Source organism: Nipponia nippon, unplaced genomic scaffold (assembly GCF_047370975.1).
Source record: "Nipponia nippon isolate SJK-2023a ecotype South Korea unplaced genomic scaffold, ASM4737097v1 scaffold_4, whole genome shotgun sequence".
NCBI classification, from domain to species: Eukaryota; Metazoa; Chordata; class Aves; order Pelecaniformes; family Threskiornithidae; genus Nipponia; species Nipponia nippon.
Window position 1 is genome coordinate 91,796,695 of NW_028262358.1, and position 23,484 is coordinate 91,820,178.

The 23,484-nt window shown below is 37.8% G+C and overlaps 1 protein-coding gene across 8 annotated transcripts in view; it reads left to right on the forward strand.

The window, feature by feature from the left end:
- COL12A1 (collagen type XII alpha 1 chain) overlaps positions 1-21,903 on the forward strand; it is a 103,513-nt gene extending 81,610 nt beyond the window's left edge. For 6 of the 8 annotated variants that reach the window (XM_087774602.1, XM_087774607.1, XM_009475632.2 and 3 more), the window contains 13 exons: positions 132-218; positions 1,084-1,137; positions 1,665-1,760; positions 3,802-3,855; positions 5,101-5,154; positions 6,389-6,442; positions 7,570-7,641; positions 14,009-14,044; positions 14,155-14,221; positions 15,823-16,011; positions 17,122-17,190; positions 18,247-18,417; positions 20,821-21,903. In XM_087774602.1, coding sequence (XP_087630728.1) covers positions 132-218; positions 1,084-1,137; positions 1,665-1,760; positions 3,802-3,855; positions 5,101-5,154; positions 6,389-6,442; positions 7,570-7,641; positions 14,009-14,044; positions 14,155-14,221; positions 15,823-16,011; positions 17,122-17,190; positions 18,247-18,417; positions 20,821-21,002 — 1,185 coding nt within the window. In that variant the 3' untranslated portion in view covers positions 21,003-21,903. Of the gene's footprint in view, positions 1-131; positions 219-1,083; positions 1,138-1,664; positions 1,761-3,801; positions 3,856-5,100; positions 5,155-6,388; positions 6,443-7,569; positions 7,642-14,008; positions 14,045-14,154; positions 14,222-15,822; positions 16,012-17,121; positions 17,191-18,246; positions 18,418-18,788 lie in introns of all 8 variants that reach the window. The other 2 variants (XM_087774605.1, XM_087774604.1) reach the window with 2 other exon arrangements.
- Positions 21,904-23,484: the final 1,581 nt, after the last annotated feature.

Consider the following 23,484-nt stretch of genomic DNA (forward strand, 5'->3'; position numbering starts at 1 on the left):
TTTATCTGTGAGTTCTACTTGTACTTGAAAATAGGATAACAGAGAATCTTGCTGTTATTGTTGTAGAAAAGTATACTGCCACCAAGTACTTTTCTTTAAAAGGACAGTAATAGTTGTGATTGAATTTTCAGAGGGATGAAGCAAAATGCCCAGCTCTTCCAAATGCTTGTACCTGTACTCAAGACAGCGTGGGACCTCCAGGACCCCCTGGACCAGCTGTAAGGAACTAGTCGTAATAGACAGATTTTCTGATTTTGAAATTTATTGAAGTAGTTTTGTGTTGATCTCTGGTTTTGTGAAACAAAGGTCAGTCAGAGAGATGGTTTCTGTAAACACGTCCATAAGATCATGGTAATCTGTTCCCCTTTCATCTTAGTTTAAAACACAGTTGGGCAGCTATTACCATCTCTGCTTGTTTATACAATAATCCTTTTCCCATATTTCCAATTTGATCACCGTGAATAGCTCCTCATTGTTTGATAGGTTGAAAGAATATGGCCCAATCTCAGCCATCTTGCACTTCATGTACAAGATATTTTTAATGGACTGTGCAAATATTTTTCCTAAATACAGAGTCAGGATTTCACCCCAAGGAAAGATTCTTTACTCTATCAGGGAAATAAATTAGTTACTCTCTTTTTTTATGTGGAGAGAGAGTAATCTATGGAATGGATATGCTCCTACCAATTGCTTTGAATATAAGGGAGTTATACTCAGCCCAGTAGTCCTTCTACTTTGAAACTGTCAAAATTGCTGCATGAGGAATCTGAAGCCCAGTTAAGTTGTCTGGCAGTCTACTAGAGAGGTATCCAGAGATTTTGATGAATATAAATTGAAGAAGTTTATGTCTGCAGAGACAAAAATGACAATAATTTTTCATGGGCTGAATTGGTGAGGCTGAAGCTGATGTGGTTTACCTGAGTTTCTGATGCATCTTTTATTCTAGTACTCTATTTAGCAGTGTGATCTATACACTTCAAAACTTTGGGCTTTTGCGTAAGAGTTTGATAAAGATGATTCATAATGCGCACCAGTATGATGTGCCTGTATGAAATACATTTTATTTCCAAATATTCAATTTAGGGTGGCCCAGGCGCTAAAGGTCCCAGAGGTGAAAGGGGTTTGACTGGATCATCTGTAAGTATCTTTCTGGAATGCATCTATAATGTTGCTACATGCTTACCTGTATGAAAATTTGTATGCTTAGGTCTATGCTGAGCTAAGAATGGAGACTAAAATTTAATTGGAAATATTCCTATATGTTATTTATGTGCAACCTACCTATTTGAGACTATGTATACACAGCCTATGTATATATGTAGCCTCAAAGGCATTGACTGCTCATCAGGAAACTGGAGTACATGCATCAGGGTGTTAATACACACTCTGCGGCATTGTTGTCCTTTCCTCTGTACAGAGGAGACAGCTATACTTCTAATTAACATTGCAAGAAGGCTTGTATTGGCCTGAGATCACCAACATGAATCAGAGAATAGCTTATGAAAGGATATGCCACTTGGATAACTGTTTCCACAGTTGTTCTGAAGTATTAAATGTGTCTCCAGACTTCTGACTTACCCTAAGGGTCTAACCCAAAGGATTTTGGGTTACAGATCTAAGAAGGGGTTGTCATTTACAATCTTGTTCCAATTTTCTGCTTTAAGGGGCCACCTGGTCCTCGTGGTGAGACAGGTCCTCCTGGCCCTCAAGGTCCTCCAGGTCCACAGGGCCCCAATGGGCTGTCAATCCCAGGAGAACCGGTGAGTGGCTGTTCCAAGTGTGGGTGGCACTGTGTGTGGAGTCAGAGCTGTCCATGGGGGTGGTGGCCTTGGGAAGAGGATGGTGGTCTTGGGAAGAGTGTGGCAGCTTTGCCCTAACATTTTGTTTTTCCCTGCAACACAGTATTACGAAACAAGTCTCTCTGAAACAAGTCTTTTCCAATACAATAGCATTTTCTATCCTGAATGTTACATATGCTTATGGGATGTCTGTGAAGGGACAGAGTCTAAGTGTTGCACTGTACATTGTGCTACTCCACTTTTTCTCTTACAGCTTTTCTGTAGAGTTGCGAGGCCTTCAAGTTCAAGGACTCAAAACTATCAAACTGTGGTGCAGGAAAATTAAGCATGCAATATTACTCTGAATCCTTTCTCACAGATTTACATGTTCAACTTCTATTTTCTGAGCCTAAATCAGTAGCTGAAAGTTCAGAGAGGCAATGGGTGCCTAGATCTAGGCATAACAAAATAGCCCTTCATTCCAAGGGGGCTTTCTTGGCAACGGCATGCATATTTTATTGAAAGGCTACTTCTGATTTCATGTACATGCCTTCAAAGTCAGAGTAACTCCGTTAACACTGATGAAGTTTCACCAGATTCGGGTTTTTAGAGCAGATAGCATAGGTAACCCTTTGTCTACATTCTGAATGTATTAAGACTGCTTTTGCCACATTTTAATAAGTAATCACCCCAAAAGCAGGAATATAATTTTGATGTTTCCTGTTTAGGAATGGCTTGAATTTTAGCACAATCAGGAGCTTTTTGTATGAGGTCTTTGATTAAAATGTAAAGTTTATGAAAACAAATAACAGAATTGGTGTCTGATTGCACACTGTCTTATATTGCATTTGAAACCAGGTTATCTTCTCAGTCTGTAATGTGATTTGGGAAATGGAAAACAAAATGTGCTCCAAGATTAGATATACCTTCTGTTTTGTAAGGAAAAAGTAGAAATATTTTATTAACCAGTGTAGATGCTTTTCAGTTTTTTGTTATATACTGGGAGGAAAACTTCATCAAGATGGCCTAGAGGTGCCAAACAGCAAGAAAGGCCAAACACATTCCTTTTATATGTGGAATACAATAAATACCTTTGTTTGTCACATTCAGTTTGAAAACCCTTGAGGAACGAAAGCAGCAACAAACCCAACATAATTCTTGGAACTTCTCATTAGTTAACAATGTTAGAGTGCCACTTTTGAGTCATGTAACTTCATTTTTCATATCAATTGCAATTCGCATTGGCAGGCTATGTTTACAAATTTTTTGATTTTTTTATGTGTCATCAACAGTTATTAATGCTATATTATCACATAAACCACTGTGGAAAATAAATATTGTATTGTCAAATTTAGCTCATGTAGGTTTAGACTGTGCATTTATACTGCAGTGCTGTAGTATATGCGGAATGCAAGCAAGTTGTGAAAGGCAATACCTTGCTTCTTTATATGCTCCTACACCTTGCGTCCTGGAACTGTGTAATGCCTTTTAGACCATAGGTTAGAGAAAAACTGTGATACTTTAAAAAGACTGAGCTTTTACCTTTGCTGAGTGTAGACAGCTCCATTCACCAGTTGAGAAAGATAAGGGAGGCTGGGAGAAAACATGTAACACTTCCCTGTTTTTCTGCTTGTGAAGACACTGGTATCAGTCTCTGTTACTGAGAAGTCTGTGTTACTTCCTTATCAAAATATGTGCCCCTTCCAAATGTCTGCTTGCCTATGTTTTTAATATAATGCCAACCAGTCATCCTTTATTTCCAAATATTTGTGAGATGATCAGTATTGCTTCAGTTAAGAGGTGTATGTCTCTTGCTTTATTCCATAATCATAGAATAATTTACGTTGGAAAAGACCTTTAAGATCATCGAGTCCAACCATAAATAATAATACATAAATGGCTCATGGATTCTTTAATTTAGGCATCTTGCAGGAATTATTTTGTGTCCATTTACACAAATTAATTATTTTACTGACCTATTCTGTAATTCAGAATCTCTAACAGTCATTTATGAAAATTATAGGGTCGTCAAGGAATGAAAGGTGATGCTGGCCAGCCTGGACTACCAGGGCGATCAGTAAGTCAATACTTAGACAAAATAATGTCATTTTACACTATTCCTGATGCAGGCTGGCTGCTGAACAGCTGTCTTGGACACCACCAGGAGTCATGGGCTCTTCTCATACCTTCCTAAGCAATAGTATTGGAAACATAATTATCTTATACATAGGAATTTGAAATGTAGGAAATAGTAAACCATTCAAAATAGCAAGAGTGAAAGAGCAGCTGTAGTGAGTCAAGCCAAATGTCCATCTGGATAGTTGTGAATGCACAGGGACAGACCATTGGATTAGGAAAAGTACACTGATAACTCCCCAGGAAGGTGTCTCAACTTCTGACCACCTGCAGTTAAATGTCTTCCTAAAACAGAGGTTGCAGAACCTTTGCTGAACCCTTCTTCAGCAATGTTGTCTAATTGCTTTCTACTTTTGGAAGCCAAATGGTCTTGGGACATTAATTGTATGCTTTCTGACAGAAGAAATAAATATTAAATTTCACTTACTTGCAGGTTTCTCCATTGTAAACTAGGATTAGGGTTTGAGGAGAAAAAAATAAGGGTTTTTTTGATAATCAACCAGATTTTAATAATCTAAGGTCATTGATCTGCACATGTGGTGACACAACTAATATTCCTTGGTTACTATATTGTCCTTGATTTTACTGGGGATATAAAGACTGTATGGGAGATTTAGTTTCATATATCAGGTAACGTCAGTCATGAACCAAGGGCCTTGTATTCTTTACTTCTTTCATTAGTCCTTATAACCCTGAGTAATATACATTTAGGGAGTAGTAATGTCCTGTAGAAAGCAATGCTACATTTTAGTGTACGGTGAGATTAGACAAAAAAGGGGGAAGAACATGACAACAGGATACAAAGCTGTTCAATATCCAGTTCCTACAGCAGTGGTACTGATGCTACAGACTGCTAAAGGATTAGCTGACATCTCTAAGTCATGCTTGTAAAGGCAATAAACCAGGTATATCTGTTTTATGGCAACAGTACTGAAAACTATTTTTGCAGTTGGCTTATGGGCTGGTAAGGAAGTGGAAGTAAAAAGTAGAGTGAGGGTGAAGACTCCTGTATCATGTATATGAAATAAATGGTTTCTCCTAAAGGTTTGTTTTATTTTTGTAAATGCCAAAAAGAAACATTGAGGACAGTTAGATATTTAAATGTGTGCATAAATACTGGGATGATTAGCATAGCAGTGATGATTGTTGTGTCATGGATACAGTTTATCATTCCTTTTCCTTCTAGGGAACCCCAGGTTTACCTGGTCCACCTGGCCCAACAGGACCTCCAGGCGAAAGGGTAAGGTTTCCTCAGTTTATCTTCTGAAAAGACCGAGTAATGTTTTTTTCCCCCCTTCTTTATCATATATTTATTTTTCAAGTGCTTTTTCAAAAGGAGTCCTTTTATCAGTATCCAACCTAGAGACATAAAAGCGGAAGGACTGGCAAGACTTGGAGGTGAAAATCTCCCCAGATAGCCATAGGGTAGCCAGATAGTTTCTGTAAAAATTGCACTGCTCACTCTCCTGACTAGGTTCTCAGATGCCTGCACCCATAGAGCAGTATGTCCACTGAGCAGAGCTCTGCTGAGGTACTCAGCCCTGCTGTCTTCCACACACTGTTGCTGCTGCAGGGGATCCCTTTCAAATTCTGCTTGTCTCAATGTCTGGGAGATGTCATCTGTGTAAAGAATCCGTCTGTGCCATTCTTACTGTGGAGGTCAAGTTTGCTCCTTAACCTTTGACTACCTGGAGCTAAGAACTTTTCTTTGGATGGGGGATCCTGAAATGTCTTCATAATGAAGGGCATGTGCACAGGTATTTCATTGTGGAGTTGTTGCAATCCCTTTCTTCTAATTTGGGGTCAACTAAGCAAATCTTTTTTGTCTTCACAGTGGCATATCACCTTTGAGATGACTGAAGCAATGACTTACCTTTACAGTCAAAATTAATAGCTGATATACGCATTTATAGTTATCTTTTAGTGGGAGCTGATAGCCAGAAATGAAAACAGACCACCATGTGATAGGCAGTTGCCAAAGAACATACCATGGAATTGGTGGGCCATTAGTGGACCATGGACCATCAATGTTAATTTGTGAATGTGTTAGATTATTGAAATGGGATTTCTCAGCATGTCTTCATGCAGGGGAAGTATCTGAGAGGGAGATTGTTCTTCATTTAAGTAGAAACCTCAGATTTTTCAGCTAATCTCTGAGTAAGAGAATAGCAAAAAGGGAGATCTTGGTCCTCTGGGACAGAACGATTCCTTTTCTTAAAAATGTTGAGACAGACTCATTCCATCTTCAGTTAATCAACAGAAGCTGAACATCATCTAAATTGGCTGAAGATCACTGTTCTATAGCCTTGTCCAGCATTAGTTGTGATAGCTATTTTTATAACTCATATTGTGGGTAGGTTTTTAAATATATTCTAGTAGTAATCAGAAGCATTGCAGTTACATAATCTTAAAGGCCATTTTAATCAGTCTACAATCTTAGGTTAATCTCTAATCATGTGTTTGTTTTTTAATAGGGTTTCACAGGAAAAGATGGTCCCACAGGTCCCAGAGGCCCACCAGGACCAGCGGTAAATATGATTTTGTCTTTGATATACTCTGAAATAAAAGACTTGAGCCAAGAGAGAGCAACATTGACATTTTCAGTTTCTGTCAAATATGAAATGGATCCTCTGTTTAGTATCCTAAATGAATCCGGGAAACTCTCAGTAAAAGGTGAGCAGACAGCTGCTTAAAGCATGTATTCACAAACATTCATAAGAGTGGTTTTGAAACTGATTTCTGCCAGTATAAATAAGGGAAGAACTAGTTTACCAGGTTCTTTAGGCATGATCTTTAAATGTATAGCTAGGTCTACTGAAACCATTCAGCTTATTACTTATAGTCTGATGAAAACAAACTCTGTTAATACAAATTTTTCTTGACAAGAGTATTTGACGATTAGTTTTTGCTTATGAAGCTACTTTGTTGTCTTTTGTGGGACCATGCTAGAAAAGGTGCTGATTGTTAGAGAAAAACGTATCATGCTGGATCAGACAGCCTGAGATAGGCAAGTTGCTGCAGTTCCATGTTACCAGGTCCAACCAGCAGTGAGGCAGAAGATGTGTTCCCAGTATGCACACGTTCACAGAGCACACATCTACACCATGTACATTTTTATAGACAGGAGTTACTAGGGCACGGTATTATTTGGGCTGCCCATGCTCCCCTATGATTGTCTGTCTTGTGCTCCTTTGTGGGTGTGCAGGCGAGCTAGATAACCTAACACTGGTCTTTTATTTGTTCATATTTATCTCATATCACTAGAATGACTTTTATGGACTTCTTGTTGAGGACTTTTACATGGATCACAGACCTGCTAGATAAAGCTAGAAGGCCAAACTGTCTTGTATTCCTTTAGGAATCTGTCATTAAGAGTGATACCAAAAACATATGGACACTCTCTGCATCTTTAGATTCAGAAATGCCTGTTAAACTGTGGTGTTATGTAAAAGGACACATTTCCATGAAAAACAAACTATTTTTTCTGGAGGAAAGTTTTCAAGCCTGTTAGGTACCTAATAGAAAAAAAAAAAAATCCAAAACTGATAGGAGCCATTTTCAGTATTGTTTTGCACTCAATGCAATAACACATTTCTTATTAGCACTTAGGCCGTTGTGGATTTCCACAATTCACTTTATATGTCTTCTGCTGTAGGGTGCCCCAGGAGTTCCAGGAGTTGCTGGACCAAGTGGAAAACCAGGGAAGCCAGGAGATCGTGGGACACCAGTAAGATAATGATACACTTATAGTATCAAATTTAAAATTACAGTTTGTTGATGAATATGAGACTTCTTCTTGCTTTAAATACTTGTCTTGCACTTATGACAGTGGTTAATACAGTGGAGCTGACCTAAGACCACAAGCCTTTTTTTCAAACTATTTTATTTTTATAGTACGTAATTTTGCTGAGTTTAATAGTTGGGGCTGGAAATTGTGGTCTCTGGTTTCCACTAAAATGATAGTAGGCTATTATGTGCCAAGACATATATTCCTACACTGCATAAGCATGAAGAACTGGGTCAGCAAAATGGCTGGAAAGTCTTTATATTTGTGTATGTGTGCGTGCAGTAAAAAAGTGGTACGCTGCTGAAGGTGGACAATCTTTGATAATATTACGTAATCATTTCTGTTTTGCAAATGTTTTCTGGTTTTTACAATGTGATTTCAAAATTATTTGGGGGTGGTTTCTGTTGGTTCTACTCAAACCTTTGAAGTTAAAGTGCATCCTGAATAGGGAGAAAGAGCAGGAGGTGCTGCTCTCAACTCACCACCAACAGTTTCAGGAGAAATTTGAATTGATTAATTTATGGGATCTCTGAGAAATTATACTTGAGTCAGGAGTGGAGACAGCAATTGAAACGGGAAGTTGTTCATTACTTCTACCTTAATGTCTGGCAATCAGCCAGAATTTTCCATCCCACTTCAATGTCATTGTGTATACGACAGCTGGAAAATTTGAAAGAATATATAGTAAGCTGGGCAGCTTGATGATTATGAAGTGGAAGCTCCCAGGAGCTCCTGGAAGCTGGGTAATTTTCTCATACACATGTTGAATTCACTCTGCATTTGCCAGCCTATAAATGCAATTTCTCCTTGCAGTAGAGGACATTGAGTGTCTTAGGAAAGCACTGAAGCTTTCCTGCCTTTAGACATACATTGCTAAAGTGTAGTGATAGGACAAGGGGTAATGGCTTTAAACTGAAAGGTGCTATGGTTTGTTTCACAAGTGAGCTTCAAACCACCAGGTGTATCCAAATTTTCCTTCACCTGGGACACTGGATAGTTAATCCAGTTTAGCAGCAAAGATCTGCAGGTAAATAATGTGCATAGAAGGAAAATTGGCTACAAGCCCAGTTTCAGAGCTTTTGCAAAACAAGGCAGTCAACTCCTGTCCTAGTACCACGTATAAGTTCTCCTATACTCTAATCTTAAGAGTTCCTTTCAGTTAGAAGTACATTTTTTTTCAGTTATTGCACTTTCTTGTAATGAGACACTGTGCATCATATTTACCATTTCTTATGTTTCTAGAACAGATCCCAGCAGGAATTCTGGCTTGCACCTTGCACAGATGTTTTATCAGATTCCTGGTGGACAGAATTTCAATGCTTTCCTTTGTGTCCAGTATTAGAATTGCCAAAGGTGCAGCCTAATGGCCAAACGCAACTTGCCGTGTCATGAATCATAGTTCAGGCCTGCCTGAATTTGTAACTTCCTGTCGTGGAGAAAGATACTGAGGCTTCACGTTGCCTCTGGTAAATACAAGGAGTAAATAATTTTCAACCAGATCCTGCCATTTTTTCTTCTATCTGAACAATCTGTATTCCTGGTACTATGCAATGCAAGTCAGGTGAAAGACCACTACAAAGCAGGGAACATTACACCCCAGGCAAAAGAGACACAGTTACATGCAAATTATGAGGAGCCTTGGTGTTGCGAAGACATTCCCAGTGAATGCAGTCAATTGGAGCTCTTTCCTGAAGTGTTAAATAGCACTAATGTACTAAGCTGAGGCAGACCACACCACGAAAGTGGCTGTAAACATTTCTCTACCTCAGTGTGTACTTATACTAGAACAAGTTGATACTTGAAGTGTTTACTGAGTTTTCATGGAAATAGGAAATTTGACTTTATAATCTGCTTATAAGTACTTCCAAGAGAAACTTAGGCGTTTTTTCTGTGTAGTAACAAAATGACAGAAAAAGGAACAGTAAGAACACAAATGAGTCAGTAATCTATTGAGAATTGAGCACTGGCTATCCTAGAGGAGACTAAAATATCTGTACTCTGTCTGTCTGGTCAGAGAGCAAGAATTTGGTAGTAGTCTGTACATATATCATAGGGTAACAACGAGCAAGGGTAAGAAAGACTCATTAAGCTAAAAGACGATATTAGCTCAGGAAGAAATGGATAAGTTTTCTGTGAATAAATGTAATGGGAAATAGCAGATCTTGGACTACCAGAGAAGAAAAGTTCCCGTACTGTTTTTTTTACTGTTTGAGAGTAAAAATGGTAATGGATGGGTAGGCAGACTAAGTTGTCTTAAGGTAGAGCTGTCTTGTTTCTAAAACAGACTCTGTGACAACAGGGTCTGACTTTGTTGATCTAGAAGTTCCCCAGGAAATCGTGCAAGGCATTCATGTTTTATATATAAGGTGCTGTTAGACTGATGCCTCCAGGACCAAACAGGCTGTGAAAACCTTGAGAGGTTAATCCCGAGCACATAAGGAAGATGTTTGTTGTGAGTTACATGCAGTTTTTGAGCATTTTCCATTCTCTGCTGCCATGTGTTTACTGATCTTGCATCCATCTATGCAGACATCCTAGATGAAGTCTCAAAAAGACGCTGCTTTGGGAGCAGCGAACTGGTGGTTCTTGGGAGCAAAGATTCTTTTGGGGAAAACAATTGAGTGCATTATCTTTTAAAGTAAAAATAGCAAAACTTCCTTTGTTTTGTCCTCCTTCAGCTGTAGAACTCTGCTGCAGCTCCAGCCTTCATCCCACAGCTCAGAAAAATCCCACATGCAGCATAAACTAGCTTTTCCTCACACTGACCCCAAGTGACTCCCTCATTGCAGGATATCAACAGAACAGAATGTCAGCAGCAGCTGCTGCTTCTCAAAATGCTGCCAAGCAGTTGGCTAAATTGCACGTTTTTGTCTATTAAAAGAAAATAAACTGAAATTTAAGAATATAAGCAAGTGGGAGGAAGATGCAAATAGCAACTCGGTAATTGCAGTTGTAGTTATTTTTTGGAAATCATATTTCTAAAATATCTAGGTGGAAAATGAACTTTGTTGTTAATGTGGCCAGTCAGTCTCTAGTCTTCAAATTTTTAAAATTACTTTGGAATAGCCTATGGATTTCCAGTCATAAGGCTGAATAAGTGTATCTTTGCAAGGTCACAAAATGAAGAATGAGGCTCATTTGATTTCAATGAATTGTAAAATTGACTGTGTATCACTTATAATTAAGGAATGGCCTTAGAATTTTTCTAGCTGGGGAACCTTTGTTGGCAATATTTTGGAGCAATGTTGTGCTTTTGTTATCAGAGCACCTTCCTGTCTTACCAGCATGGCCTGTGGCTGAAGGCAGCCTGAAGAACTTTTCTTGACTGGTCAGCAAAAATATGTCCAGAAGGAGTATACAGGATTTGAACATTTTAAGTTTGCTTCATTTTTTTTCTCTTCTATGTATAGTTCTGGTGTGTGAATGCTCTAGCAAGTGAATTCATTGGAACAGGGCACTTCAAGTAATTATTAGAATATTGCCAGGATAGTAGACCAGAAATCTGATTTCTAATGCTTGCACTTACTTAGTGAATAAACAAGACGACGTACTGCATGATTTGCTTCTGGTCAAAACAACACGCGTTTGTACTATGAAAGCCTTAGAAAGACAGAGAATACAATGAGCAGGTATTATAAATATGTACTAAGCAGATAATTTCAAATGAATATGCTTTCAGAAAACAGCAAAAATTGCCAAGTTTCAAATAGAAAGAGAAGCACCAAATAATTTGTTAATATTTTTCTCCCCCAGATTTTCATGTTATAGACCAGTGCAAGTGAAAAACCTGCAATTCTATTCAATGGATATTTCAGATAGATGTTTATAACTGAGATGTTAATGTCTGTTGAATTTAGAGCCAAATTACATCTCTTTCAGAGCTTCAGTACATCAGCATTTACCACAATGTTAATTATTAGAGAATGACAGATAGAAATGTCATATTTTCCTGATGGTTTTAATTGTTACAGTTTATTTATGTTGTTATGGCATTTACAAGTCCATGGTCTGTTTCAGCATGTGGCTGTGCTAAGCTAAAACTGAAAGACAGACCTTTTCCCTGTGGACTTCACAGAGTAAGAAAAGATATAGATGAAAGAGTGCAGGACAGAAGGGAAAGAATATTAATCAGTTTGATGTGTATATTGTGTGGTATTAGTAACTGTCTCACTGGTGGCATAATTTATTCTAGTGGCACATTTATGATGTCACCATTCTAAATCTTTCATTTGAGTCTGTACAATTAATTTTGCATGAAAGATCTGTTATGCATGATGCAAACGTACTGTATGCCAACTATTTAACTCACTGATGGATGAACTGCCTCATATTTTCTGTGGCACATTATGGGGTAGGCACATGCAACACTGCTGCTGAGAAGCTCAGATAGCATGCTAAGTTCACACCTTGACATAGCCCATCAGAATTTGTTTGCCCAAAACCTTGATGGAAGTCTATGAAACAGTGTCACTGCATTCGAATTGTATCCGCTGTGACCTCAGTGGAATGATTTGTTGTCTCGTGTTGTTGAAATTAATTGCGGGTACTGTGGGAACGTTATGAAAAACAGCTGCAGCCCACACTTAGCCTTTGCTTTGTTAATGGTGATAAACAGGCTCCTTAAAGAAATACTATGATGTAAAAAGCAGTAATACTTAGGATATATGTGTAACTATGTGGAGAGCCATGCAGAGCAGCAGATGACCAAACTGGTTTTTCACCTTTGAAATATGCCTTACATTCAAATAGTAATTTAGGCTACAAGTGAAAATCTATTTGAACTCATGCTAGCCTCTTTTTGCTTAACTAACACAGCTCATGGGCTCTTTGGACACATTCTGGCAGGTGAATTTATAATAAATTTTTAGAAGGACTCAGCTGTGGCCTAACTACATCCACTGAAGTCACCTGTAAAACTCACACTGGCAACTTCAGGAGCCATAGTTTAGGGCAAAGTTTTGTTTGTACTGCCCTGGAATTTGGCACACGTGGCATTTGTCACAGTCAGTATTCAAGAGCATTGGAAGGGCTATTCATGATGGCTTCCCAAGCAGGTCTTGCAGTAAATGCAGTTTTGTTTTTTTTTTTAATTTTTATTTGTTTTTTGTTTTGTTTTGTTTTTTGTTGTTTCTTTTTTTTCCTTTTGTATTTTGATGTCAAAATTAAAAGAATAGTTTTAAAACACTTTGCAGATTTTTAGATTTTTCAAAGGGCGACATAGTGGCTAAAACAAATGACTGTGAATCTAAGTTTCTACTTATTTTAAATAGACATCTGCAATTTTTACTGTGGCCAAAATCATGTCAAATAAACCAAAGCAAGTTGTAAACATCCTTCTGAAATCATTGCTGTCTATTTTGAAAATCTTTAAAAATCCATCATACCAAGCATTGTAATTACAATTTCTTTGGAAAGTGTGGTTTGCTCTCTCTTGATGCTTTTCTTTGCTAGCACTGGAATGCCAACATAAGGCTAAAATCTCAAAATGTTGTGTGAGAGGTGCACACACAAAATTTTGTTTGCAGAGTAGATTGTGTGTGTATATCTCCAGTTCAGCATTTAAAAACATCTTTAGAGTATACGTGATACTTTTCCAGCCATAGACACATACATACATAAAAATTAGAGTCAGTCCTTCTGGTTGGCTTGTTACAAAGTATTCTTGAAAACCAAAAAACCCACAACAGCCACTAGAGTATTCAAAGGCAAATGGAAATTGCTGTTAGACAAAAGTTAGGTCTTGCAAATGTCAATAATTATAAAGCAGCTCAAGCTAAAATGTCTGTGAGACTAGAAATGGTTGAGAATTAGCAGGGATTAGCTGTTATAAATAGAATAAGCACTTAATGTCATCTCTCTCCATCTGACGTGTCATCTCTACATAGCGCTTCTTTGCGTAACACAGGGTCTGTTTCTTGTGTGTTCAAGGAGACAGCTACCCTTCCTAGACATGTGTTATTCCTAGCTTACCTTCTTTAATGATGAGTTGGCTTAAGACTTAAAATTAAAGAGTCATATATAATTCACACAAGACTGTTCACCATTTACAGAAATGGGATGCTAGAAATTCAACTTTCAAATTCAGGTCTTTCTTCTGCATCTGTCAGTGTGTTTGATTATACACAAAAGATCACTGCTTGTCCAGTCTTTTCTGCTTTAACATCTCTGAAATGTAAAGTTCAAGGAGGACCAGGTCTGTCTTCTTGAAAGAGTCAAAATGTTTTCTAAAATTGCATATCTCAAACCTATAGGTGGGGTGGAATAACATAATCCTTCAGCTGGTTTATTTTTACTGTATTTATTTTAGGGAACACCTGGAATGAAGGGAGAAAAAGGTGACAGAGTAAGTCTGCTTTAAAGTCAGTTTTTCTCAGATTTTTTTAATTAAACACTATGTCTTTAAAAGCACAGACACTTGCTAATAAAACACTTGCTTTGGTTTTGATTATTTAGGGTGACATTGCTTCTCAGAACATGATGCGAGCAGTTGCAAGACAAGTTTGTGAACAACTGATAAACGGTAAACAGTGTTGCTTGCTTTGTTTCTCACACTAGTAATTTACTACTTTGTTTGTTAAAAGAGAAAACAATGGTTTAAATTTAAGGTGAGGGATATTGGCTACAGAGCATAGCAAGAGCTTGAGTAATCTGATAGCTGTCCAATGCCAATGATTTGGTGGAAAAAAATGTAGCCCTAAATTTTTGCTGGATTCAAATGGCTAGCTTGATCATAGACTAACCTGTGACCTTTGGAAATACACATGCAAGTCTAGTACTCTGTATAAGGAAGGTGACTTTCCTTTTGTCAGTCTGGTCCAAAATTACTTTATCTTTGTCATAAAAATCAATATATATTTTCTCATTAAACATGTCTTATCTTCAGGAGGAAGGAATTGGGGAGAAAAAGGATGCTCACTGCAGGTACTTTGCTAGCAGGAAAAGACAGATGAGTGTTGGGTCAATACTGTGCACAGAATCAGCTGTGCTATGCAAGTGAAAATTATATTTATTTGGATAAGGACTCCAAATTGAATTTTAGTCCTCTGCTGCCACGCAGTGCAGCTCTGCAGCCCATGAAAGTGTTCTCTACAGAGGCTTTCTCTCTATTCCTGAGGCAGTGCTTTTGCTATCAGTAGACCTGCTGAGGAGGACAGAGACAAATGTGCCCATAAATTGTTCTTAATATTGTTTCTGTAACAAGGGTAAGTGCTGGTTGTGGTAAACAGATAAACCTTTTTGGATCATTAAGAGTGCTTGTGTGGAGGGAGGAGGACAGTATATCCTTGAAAATGTCTGTGATGGCTGCTATTTAAAATATGTTGATTAGCTGTTGCAGAGGAAGGAAAGTACATTCGTCAATGTATTAGACTTATGAATAAGGATGTGTTATCTGAGATCTTTTAGCATCTTGTTTGTGAACATCCCTGCCTTATTTTTTTCATATTCAGCTCATCTCTTCAGGGTTATGCTAGGACTGGCACATACACTAATGAGTTAGGGCTAGATGTGGCCCCCCCCCCCATTAAGGGCTCCTTTCTGTGTAGTTTCACAATGCTGTTGCTTTTGTTCAGACACCTTTCTTTGGAAATGAAATTTGCCTATATGCAGAAGGTATAGAGGTACAAGCCGATGCATCCTACAGGCTTAAAAAAGCGACTTCATAGACTATGTGCTGCTAGCTATACACATGAATAATTTATACTGTGTTTGTGGTAGCTTCAGAGCTCTGAAAGTATATAGAAATGTGATATTCCACCTTTAGAAGTGTAACAAGTCTTTTCTGTTCTTCAGAGTAAACAACCGCTAATTAGAATTCTGAGAGCAAGAGTATTGTAAACAAATGCTTATTTTGTGCCTTAGAATTATTTTTTGTTGATGTTATTGACTTTCCAGAATCTCCCTTACCTTTCTGCCCTCCCTCCTCCATTTATGTTCAGCCTTCTTATCAGACATTCATCTTAACTCTTCCTAATTCATCTGTACTAGTTACCACTAATCTGTTGAATAGAACCAAAGATAGGATTTAATGAAGAGAGAGAATTTGTTATTCCTTCCCACTCTGATAAAAGACTTTCACTCATTTCACATGGTTTATTGAACCATTTTTCTTTCCTTTTGAAGGTCAAATGAGCCGGTTTAATCAAATGCTGAATCAAATCCCGAACGATTATTATTCAAACCGTAACCAGCCAGGGCCACCAGGACCACCTGGTCCCCCAGGAGCTGCTGGGACAAGAGGGGAACCTGGACCTGGAGGAAGACCAGGATTCCCAGGACCTCCTGGGGTCCAAGGACCACCCGGTGAAAGAGGTGAGTAAATTCCAAGGCAGCTACATATTTCATAGTGGACATAGTGCAGAGGCTGCCAGAGGAGCTGCCTGATCCCTTTACCATGTCAGACTAGGAAGCCCACACCTAGCAGTAGCCTGTTAGGTCAGTTGGATTGCCTGAGGGACACTGATGTTATGGAGGACAAGGTTAATTACATCAGTGCTTTCCTCTGTCTCTCCCTTGCTCATGTTTCATGAAACACAAGTTGGTATAATATTTTGGCTGCTGTCTCAGGCTTCCACAGGATATCCCAGGAAAGTGAATGTTCTCAGACCTCTTCTGGCACTAAACAGCTACATCTTGAAAGGCTCTTTAGAGTAACACAACTCTTTGCAGAACAGAACTCTGATTAAGAGAGAAAATGAGTAATTACCAAGAATAAAAAGTAGGAGTTGAAAGAATTAGGTCTACATCCTTGGCTCTTTGCAGTACTCTGAGAGAGGGAAGCAACTCTGACCTGTGTTTGAGCATATGGGTAAACCTATTTTGTGGCTACCGTGGATCACTGCAATGACATGGAGTGTTTGTACTGTACTATGTTGTGGCCTTTGCTTATTCCAGCTACTCTACTGTAGCATAGATTCAGTGCTGTGTTTTCTAGTATGTATTTTAGTATAACCTTTAAAAAAGACTAGAAAAAATCAAGGAAGAATGAATTTCTGAATTCAGCTCTTTCTTAAACTTATTTCATCATAACTGTTTCTAAGAAAGTGTAAAGCATCCTTTATAGCAGAAGTATGCAAGCTTGAAAATACCTTCCTGTTTGTAGTTTAAAATAATAATGTTCTGTGGTGTTTTAAGTATCTCAGAGACTTTTCTATGTTTGAGAAAGTTTATTCACACTAAATTACTTCTGCATCCTACTTTATTTTTAGGTTAGTATATTTATATCCAAATTATTTTCCCAAATGCACATTTGGACATCTGTACAAAATAAGGTTTGACTGGCCTTGTTACATTAAATAATGGGAACTAAATATTAATATCAATGAGAGATCATGAAGAAATATTTGTTGATGTAGTTTCCTTCCTTTGGGTTTTATTGGTTTTTTGTTTGGTGGTTTTTTTTTTTTTATTTTTATTCTGTAGGAATGCCTGGAGAGAAAGGTGAAAGAGGGACTGGATCTCAAGGACCACGAGGTTTGCCGGGACCACCTGGTAAATATTTCTTGTTCTATCAGATTACAGAAAAGTAGGACAAAAAGACAACATTTCTTCATAGGGAACCAGACTACATATGGTGAATGAACATGCTTTACACTGTCCACTTCATGGTTTTGACATGTATTAGAGTTTACTGGAAACCCCTACAAAAAAGGGCAATTTAGAAAGATTTTTGGATGTGGCTAATAGGTATTTATCTTTATCTTGTAATTTACTCATCTGGCATGCTTGCGTGTGTGAAAATGTATTTTATGAAAATGCATTGTCCAAATAAATGATGGATATTTTCATAAATGTTATCAGATGACACTTTTGCAGTATCTAGTTCCATTTTTCACTTGTGATTACGGAACTACAAATTGTCCCCGGACTACAAAACACTCACACATGCAGAGTTACCAGATGATAGAGTCAGATGATTTCACCGTTGGTTTTGCTCTTTGTATCATGCAATTTTGTTCACTGAAGCCTTGGCAGAAATCAGCTGCATCATTTGTTTCTGCTTGTAGTTTACTAGGCTAAACGTGTTTTTTCATACAGGACCCATTAGATGCTTGCAGCAAATTGTAACCCCAGTTACTTGAAGCTTTACTTTTCTGCTAACCATAATAAGATCGGTTCCAAAAAAAACATTACCTCATCTATCCTGAGGCTACAGGGTAGCAGAATTAATGTACTCCTATATTTTAATTGAAATCCAGTGTGCTTGTCTAATCTAGTAGTTTCCCTTGAGATCTTTGTATCTTACACAGCGGGGAAATAAACCAGAGAATTCATTGATGTTTCTTACTTGGCTCAAACCTTACTAAATCAGTTTCTGTGAATAAATCCTTCAGTAAGCCACACACAGGGAAGCAACTAATGATGAGTCACATTTCTAGTTTTCTTTTGTTTTTCTTTCTGTTGACCCCCATATAGCAACAAAGTGCAAGTGTTTTCTCACCAACGACATAGCCTAGACTGTGTAGTCTAGACAGCAGTAATGTTAGCTGTTTTATCAAGCTGGCTCTTAAAGAAAACAACACCCCACCCTTTCAATTCTAAAATTAGGTCCACAAGGAGAATCTAGAACTGGTCCACCAGGCTCCACAGGATCACGAGGACCACCAGGGCCACCAGGTCGTCCTGGAAATGCGGGTATTCGAGGTCCCCCAGGGCCACCAGGATATTGTGATTCATCCCAGTGTGCTAGCATCCGTTACAATGGCCAAGGATTCCCAGGTAGGTTATGAACAATTTAACTTGCCTTAAATAGCCTTCACAGATGTGGCTGTTCATATTGAGCTGCTTTCCATGAGACAGTCCTGCTAGCCTGGACATACTGAATCAGGAGGAAATGGTTGCAATGAGCAGGCCTGCCTCATTGTAATGTGCACGTATATGAGCAGTCATTTGGACTTTGATGCAGATTTACTTGATGTTATGTGTGGTTCACTTTAAATAGGAAGTAGTAACTCAATATTTTAGTCTTTTTTTTTTTTTTTTTTAACATAGATGGTTAGTAGTTGATAATGTTGCTCATAGGATTTAAGTGACCGTTTTCTTCTTCTTCTTTTTTCCCCTCCATCCTCACCCCTTCCAATCGTCTTCAGAACAAGGTTGAATTCTCCATGTTTCTCTTGAAAAATAAAAAGAATGCTGTGGTTGGCAATTTCCGTGTGTCTCTTTTTGAGCAATGTCAGGATTATTTATACAAAATTGATATCTGAAATAAAATTTTTCCACAAAGGAAATCCATTCGGTGATACAGTACAGACAACTGAAAACCACCACTGTCCTACAATTTCTACCCAGTTAAACATCATGGAGTCTCTGATTAGCCCTGGGTCATATCAGCCTTTCCACTCTGTGATGTAGCTCAAAACAGTAGGCTGCTTCTGGAATCAAAAGAAAGGGTCACAGCGGCCACCAATTTCTGACTGGAAAGATTCTAATATATTTTAACATGGGGATCCTGCAGGACCACAGTATTGTTAACAAATTAATATGTATGCATTGCAACATCTCAAAATTAGTGTATGTGATACTACTATTGGATATGGTTTTCTGTCAGTGTATTGTGCATGTACCCATGAAAAGAAAAAAAAAAAGAAGAGAGAGAGAGATATATATATATATGTACACACTTGCAGACTCAGTGCTGCTGGTTAAAGAGCCAGGTGCTTGTGCAGATCTCACACAAAATTCTTATTTAAATGAGAAAGAAAGAAAATTGTACCTGTGATTCAGCAGTGTTCGCCTTTCTAGTAAGCAGCTATGTATACATATATAAATATATGCCTATGACTTAACTGTTATGTATTTAGTTGGATGAAAGTATGTTTTTGCACATCAGTTGGACTTTTTAAAAGACTAACATCATCTTTGACCTGTTTCAGGTTTCGGCTAACACATTTTCTAAGTCGCCAGTGCTGCTTACAGTTTGAATACATGAAAATCCTGTTTCTGAGATGTTTGCGCACGTGCTTATTAGAAAATGAGTCCGTATGGATATTTCACCACGGATATGGTTTTTGAACCATGTAGGCCTCATAGAATGGGGAGATTCTTTTTACTAACACAACTCGTGAATGAGATAAAGGACAGTGATGTCAATTCATTAAGCTTGTTGCATTTCAATAATAAAATAGACAGTCTTTGTTTTTTAAAAAAAAGACCCAGACCATAAAAAGCCTCAGTGGTGAAGGAGGCTTATAAAACTACTAACCAGCAAAGGTAATGCCATTAGAAGAGACAGATTTAACCTGGTAAATGAGAAATGACTTATGTAAATAGTAAACTAATTGTGGCTTGTAAATGATTTGTATGGGACCGTATCCACTAAAATCTGTTAACACCTCTACATGATGCTTTTGCATAAAAGCCTGCTGCTGCTTGCTATATGCCGGAATAACATCTTTGACAACTTATGAAACCTACCTGTCTGTTGCTTGTTACCAACATGTCTGAATCGGGGCATGTGCCTTTTTTTATATGTAATCTTGTTGGATTCTGTAACTGCAGTTATAAATACCAAAGTTTTATAATTATTTTTCTTCTGTTTTGCTGTAGTTTTTGGTGTTCCTGAAGCACCAGCTGTAACTCGCTTTGTTACGAGGAACAGCACGAGAAAATGACATGTACTGTATATTGCCGCTGGTGATAGTTATGTGTACACTTACTTTCCCATTCTCAGAGAAAATTAGTATATGCCAAACCCACCTGTTCGTTTTACCTGCTCCATGTCTTCTACTAATAATACAGTCTAAAATAAAGTCCAGTGCTTGGATTTACTGAAGTAGCTGTAAAATAATATTTTTATTTGATTTGCTTTGTTTTGTTGTTTTTTTTTTTCCTTTTACAATAATTGGTCCCCTGCATAATTTAAGACTCTTTCTGCAATGTTTTGTGTATTATAAATACAAAGCCTTTTAAAATGAATTTTAAACTTTTTATTATTTTACTGCCAAAAAGTATTCATGAACAAAACTGAAAAATACCCCCAGTGAATGATTAATTTATATATTTATTATATGGAAATAAGATTGGACTAACATTATGTAGACAAACTAACTTTCATTGTATTTGTGGATTCAAAGACATGCGATAACTATTATGTTCAATCGGACAACTATTTTCAACCAGAACCATACGTGCCTGAAACTGGACCCTATCAACCTGAAGGTGAACCCTTTATAGTACCCATGGAGTCAGAAAGGAGAGAGGACGAGTATGAGGACTATGGAGTTGAAATGCATTCACCAGAATACCCTGAGCACATGCGCTGGAAAAGATCGCTGTCAAGAAAAGCAAAACCAAACCCATAAAAGATCTGTGTCTTGTTTTGGTTTTTTTGGTTGGTGGTTTTTGTTCTTGCTATACTTGCATTTGCAGATACACACAGGGAGAGTGCATCGTTTCTTTTGCAAAATAGCTATCTGGTCTTTTCGTATCAGACACACCCCTGTTTTGTATCTTGCTTATGTGGGGATAGCAATGTCTGTACCTAGAGACTTCATATTGCTCTGGAAATGCCTGTAAAATACTTTTGCTTATAGTGGCTGCGTACAGGTTAATATGTGCATTCAGTTATCCCAGTGCTGCTTTTTCATTAAAATAATATAAAAACAAATAAATAAAAAAAAGAAAACCAAAAAACCAAAACAAAAATAACCACAGAGCTGCTGCACATTTTCTAAGGACTGTCTGCTTTAGCTCTACATTTTTCTTCTTTTTCAAATGCATGTTTGCAGTTCAGTCAGATCACAGGTCTGCATTATCTAGTTAAAAAAGAAACAAAAATTTCCCTCTCCTTCCAATATCATTGTAATTTTCTTCTATTCTTAGTTACACTTTGCAGAGCATATACTGCTCTTATACATCTCCTTTAAACACCACAAACATTAAGTAGCTGAAATCATTGTATCAACTGGATACAGTTTAATAATGCCTGAAATCTCCTTGTTTGTAGACACAGTAACACTTATGCCAAATTGCAGTCAATCCTGCAGAGATGGAATTGCATGTTTATGTTGTATATTTAGTATGGACTTTTTTTTCAGAATACAATGTTTCTTAGTTATCAAAAGCAGTTGGAAATTGTGTGCAAGACTATGGATATAGAATTGCTGCTTTTATATTTTAACTGCAAATTGTGAATTTCACTGCCTTATATTATTTATTTCTGAAATGAAAGAGGCATTTTTCAATAAAACTACTGAAAATTTATATGTGTCTCTTCATTTATTAAAAGGCACAGTGAGACTGGTGTGTTCATATTCCATTAGTGTTATTTACTCAGTCATTTGGAAATTCCAGGTACCAAAAATCTATTAGAATGGGAATAGTCTTAAAATAGGTATTAGGGCTGTGGTGTCTAGAGGTGGGTGGATGAAAGCAGGAGAGGCTTCCTCTGTCTGAGGTATGAATAAGACTTTTAACAAATTCAGTCTGCAAGGCTTTTGGTGAGGAAAGCAAAAGAGAGGCTCTGAGATTCAGTTGGTCTCTTTTGGGGGGTTTCTGATGGATGGCTGTTGCAGAGAGAGAAGATCTTTCCACCCAAGGAGCTACTTGGACTGCAGTGAGTACCTAAAGCCACACAAACTTTTAATACTTCATGTGCTGTGAATATTGTAGCCATGGCAGAATTGAGTTCAGTATTAGCAAATAGCTTGCTTGAGGAAGTGAGCGTCTGGTGTTTGCTGAGCTCCATCCTGCTGGGACCATACATGAGCTGGCTACTGTCTGCTCAGGAGGTCATCTGTATCTTCACAAGCTTTGACCACAGTGATGGTTGTGATGTAGCTTCACCTAGAGAGGGTGACAAGGATGATTTGGAAAAGAGCAACAAAATGGCAGCAGACCACAAGAATCACTTGCTAACTGAGGAGGAGAGTGGACTGGTGGTGATCCTTCCTATTCATGATATCTTAACCAAGGTCTGTCTTAGCAGTAGATCATGCAAGACATCTGTCACAGAAGTGAAGCTAGACATGCAGGCCGGCTTCCTGATCACTGAATTTTACTCTGCACTGAAAGCTAGATGACAAATTTTAGTGTCCACGAGTGGAAATTATACAACACCACGATCGACCGCCTGGCCGGTTATCAGTGAAATGAAATCCAAACAAATGGCATTTCAAAGAGTAATCCAAATTGCAGCCATGTACCTTTTAGACTGCAAGAGAATAATTGTGGGCTGAACTGAGGAACATTTAAGCAGAATCAAAGCCATTGATTCTTTATGCTTTCTTCTAACTGCAAAGTTAAGTATCAGAAACACGTCCTCCAGCTTGATGTGCAATAAAGAAATGCATGTGTCTGACAGAAAAAAAGATGCTGGTAGAAATTTGGAGAAGTGATTAAAATGTCTCTCTGAATTGTGTTTAAAAATAACGACAACTTGCATTGATCTCCCATCTGTCTTTTTCTGGCATTAAGTGTGTCCCTCGGACAAGCTTAACCAGATGCCCATATCTTCATAAAAAAGATTCCCTTCTGTCCTCTGAACAGGAAGTTTTACCTTATTTAAAGCATATATTTTAAATTATTTTTCTATTTCTTCACAAGATATACCCAAAGCCTGCCAACCGCGCCTTGTATTCTTTGTGTTCTTTATTAATATCAATCTTAATAGAGATGCTGCTATTTGATTATCTGGTAGCCTGAAATACTTAAACATTCAATAAAACCTAAGCTTATTGGTAGTCAGTACATTTTAACAACAAAATTCTGCTCACAGATCTACAGGATGGATATGAGCTCTAGGATGTGTATTTCCTACAGGCTCAGAATTACAAAGTATGAGTC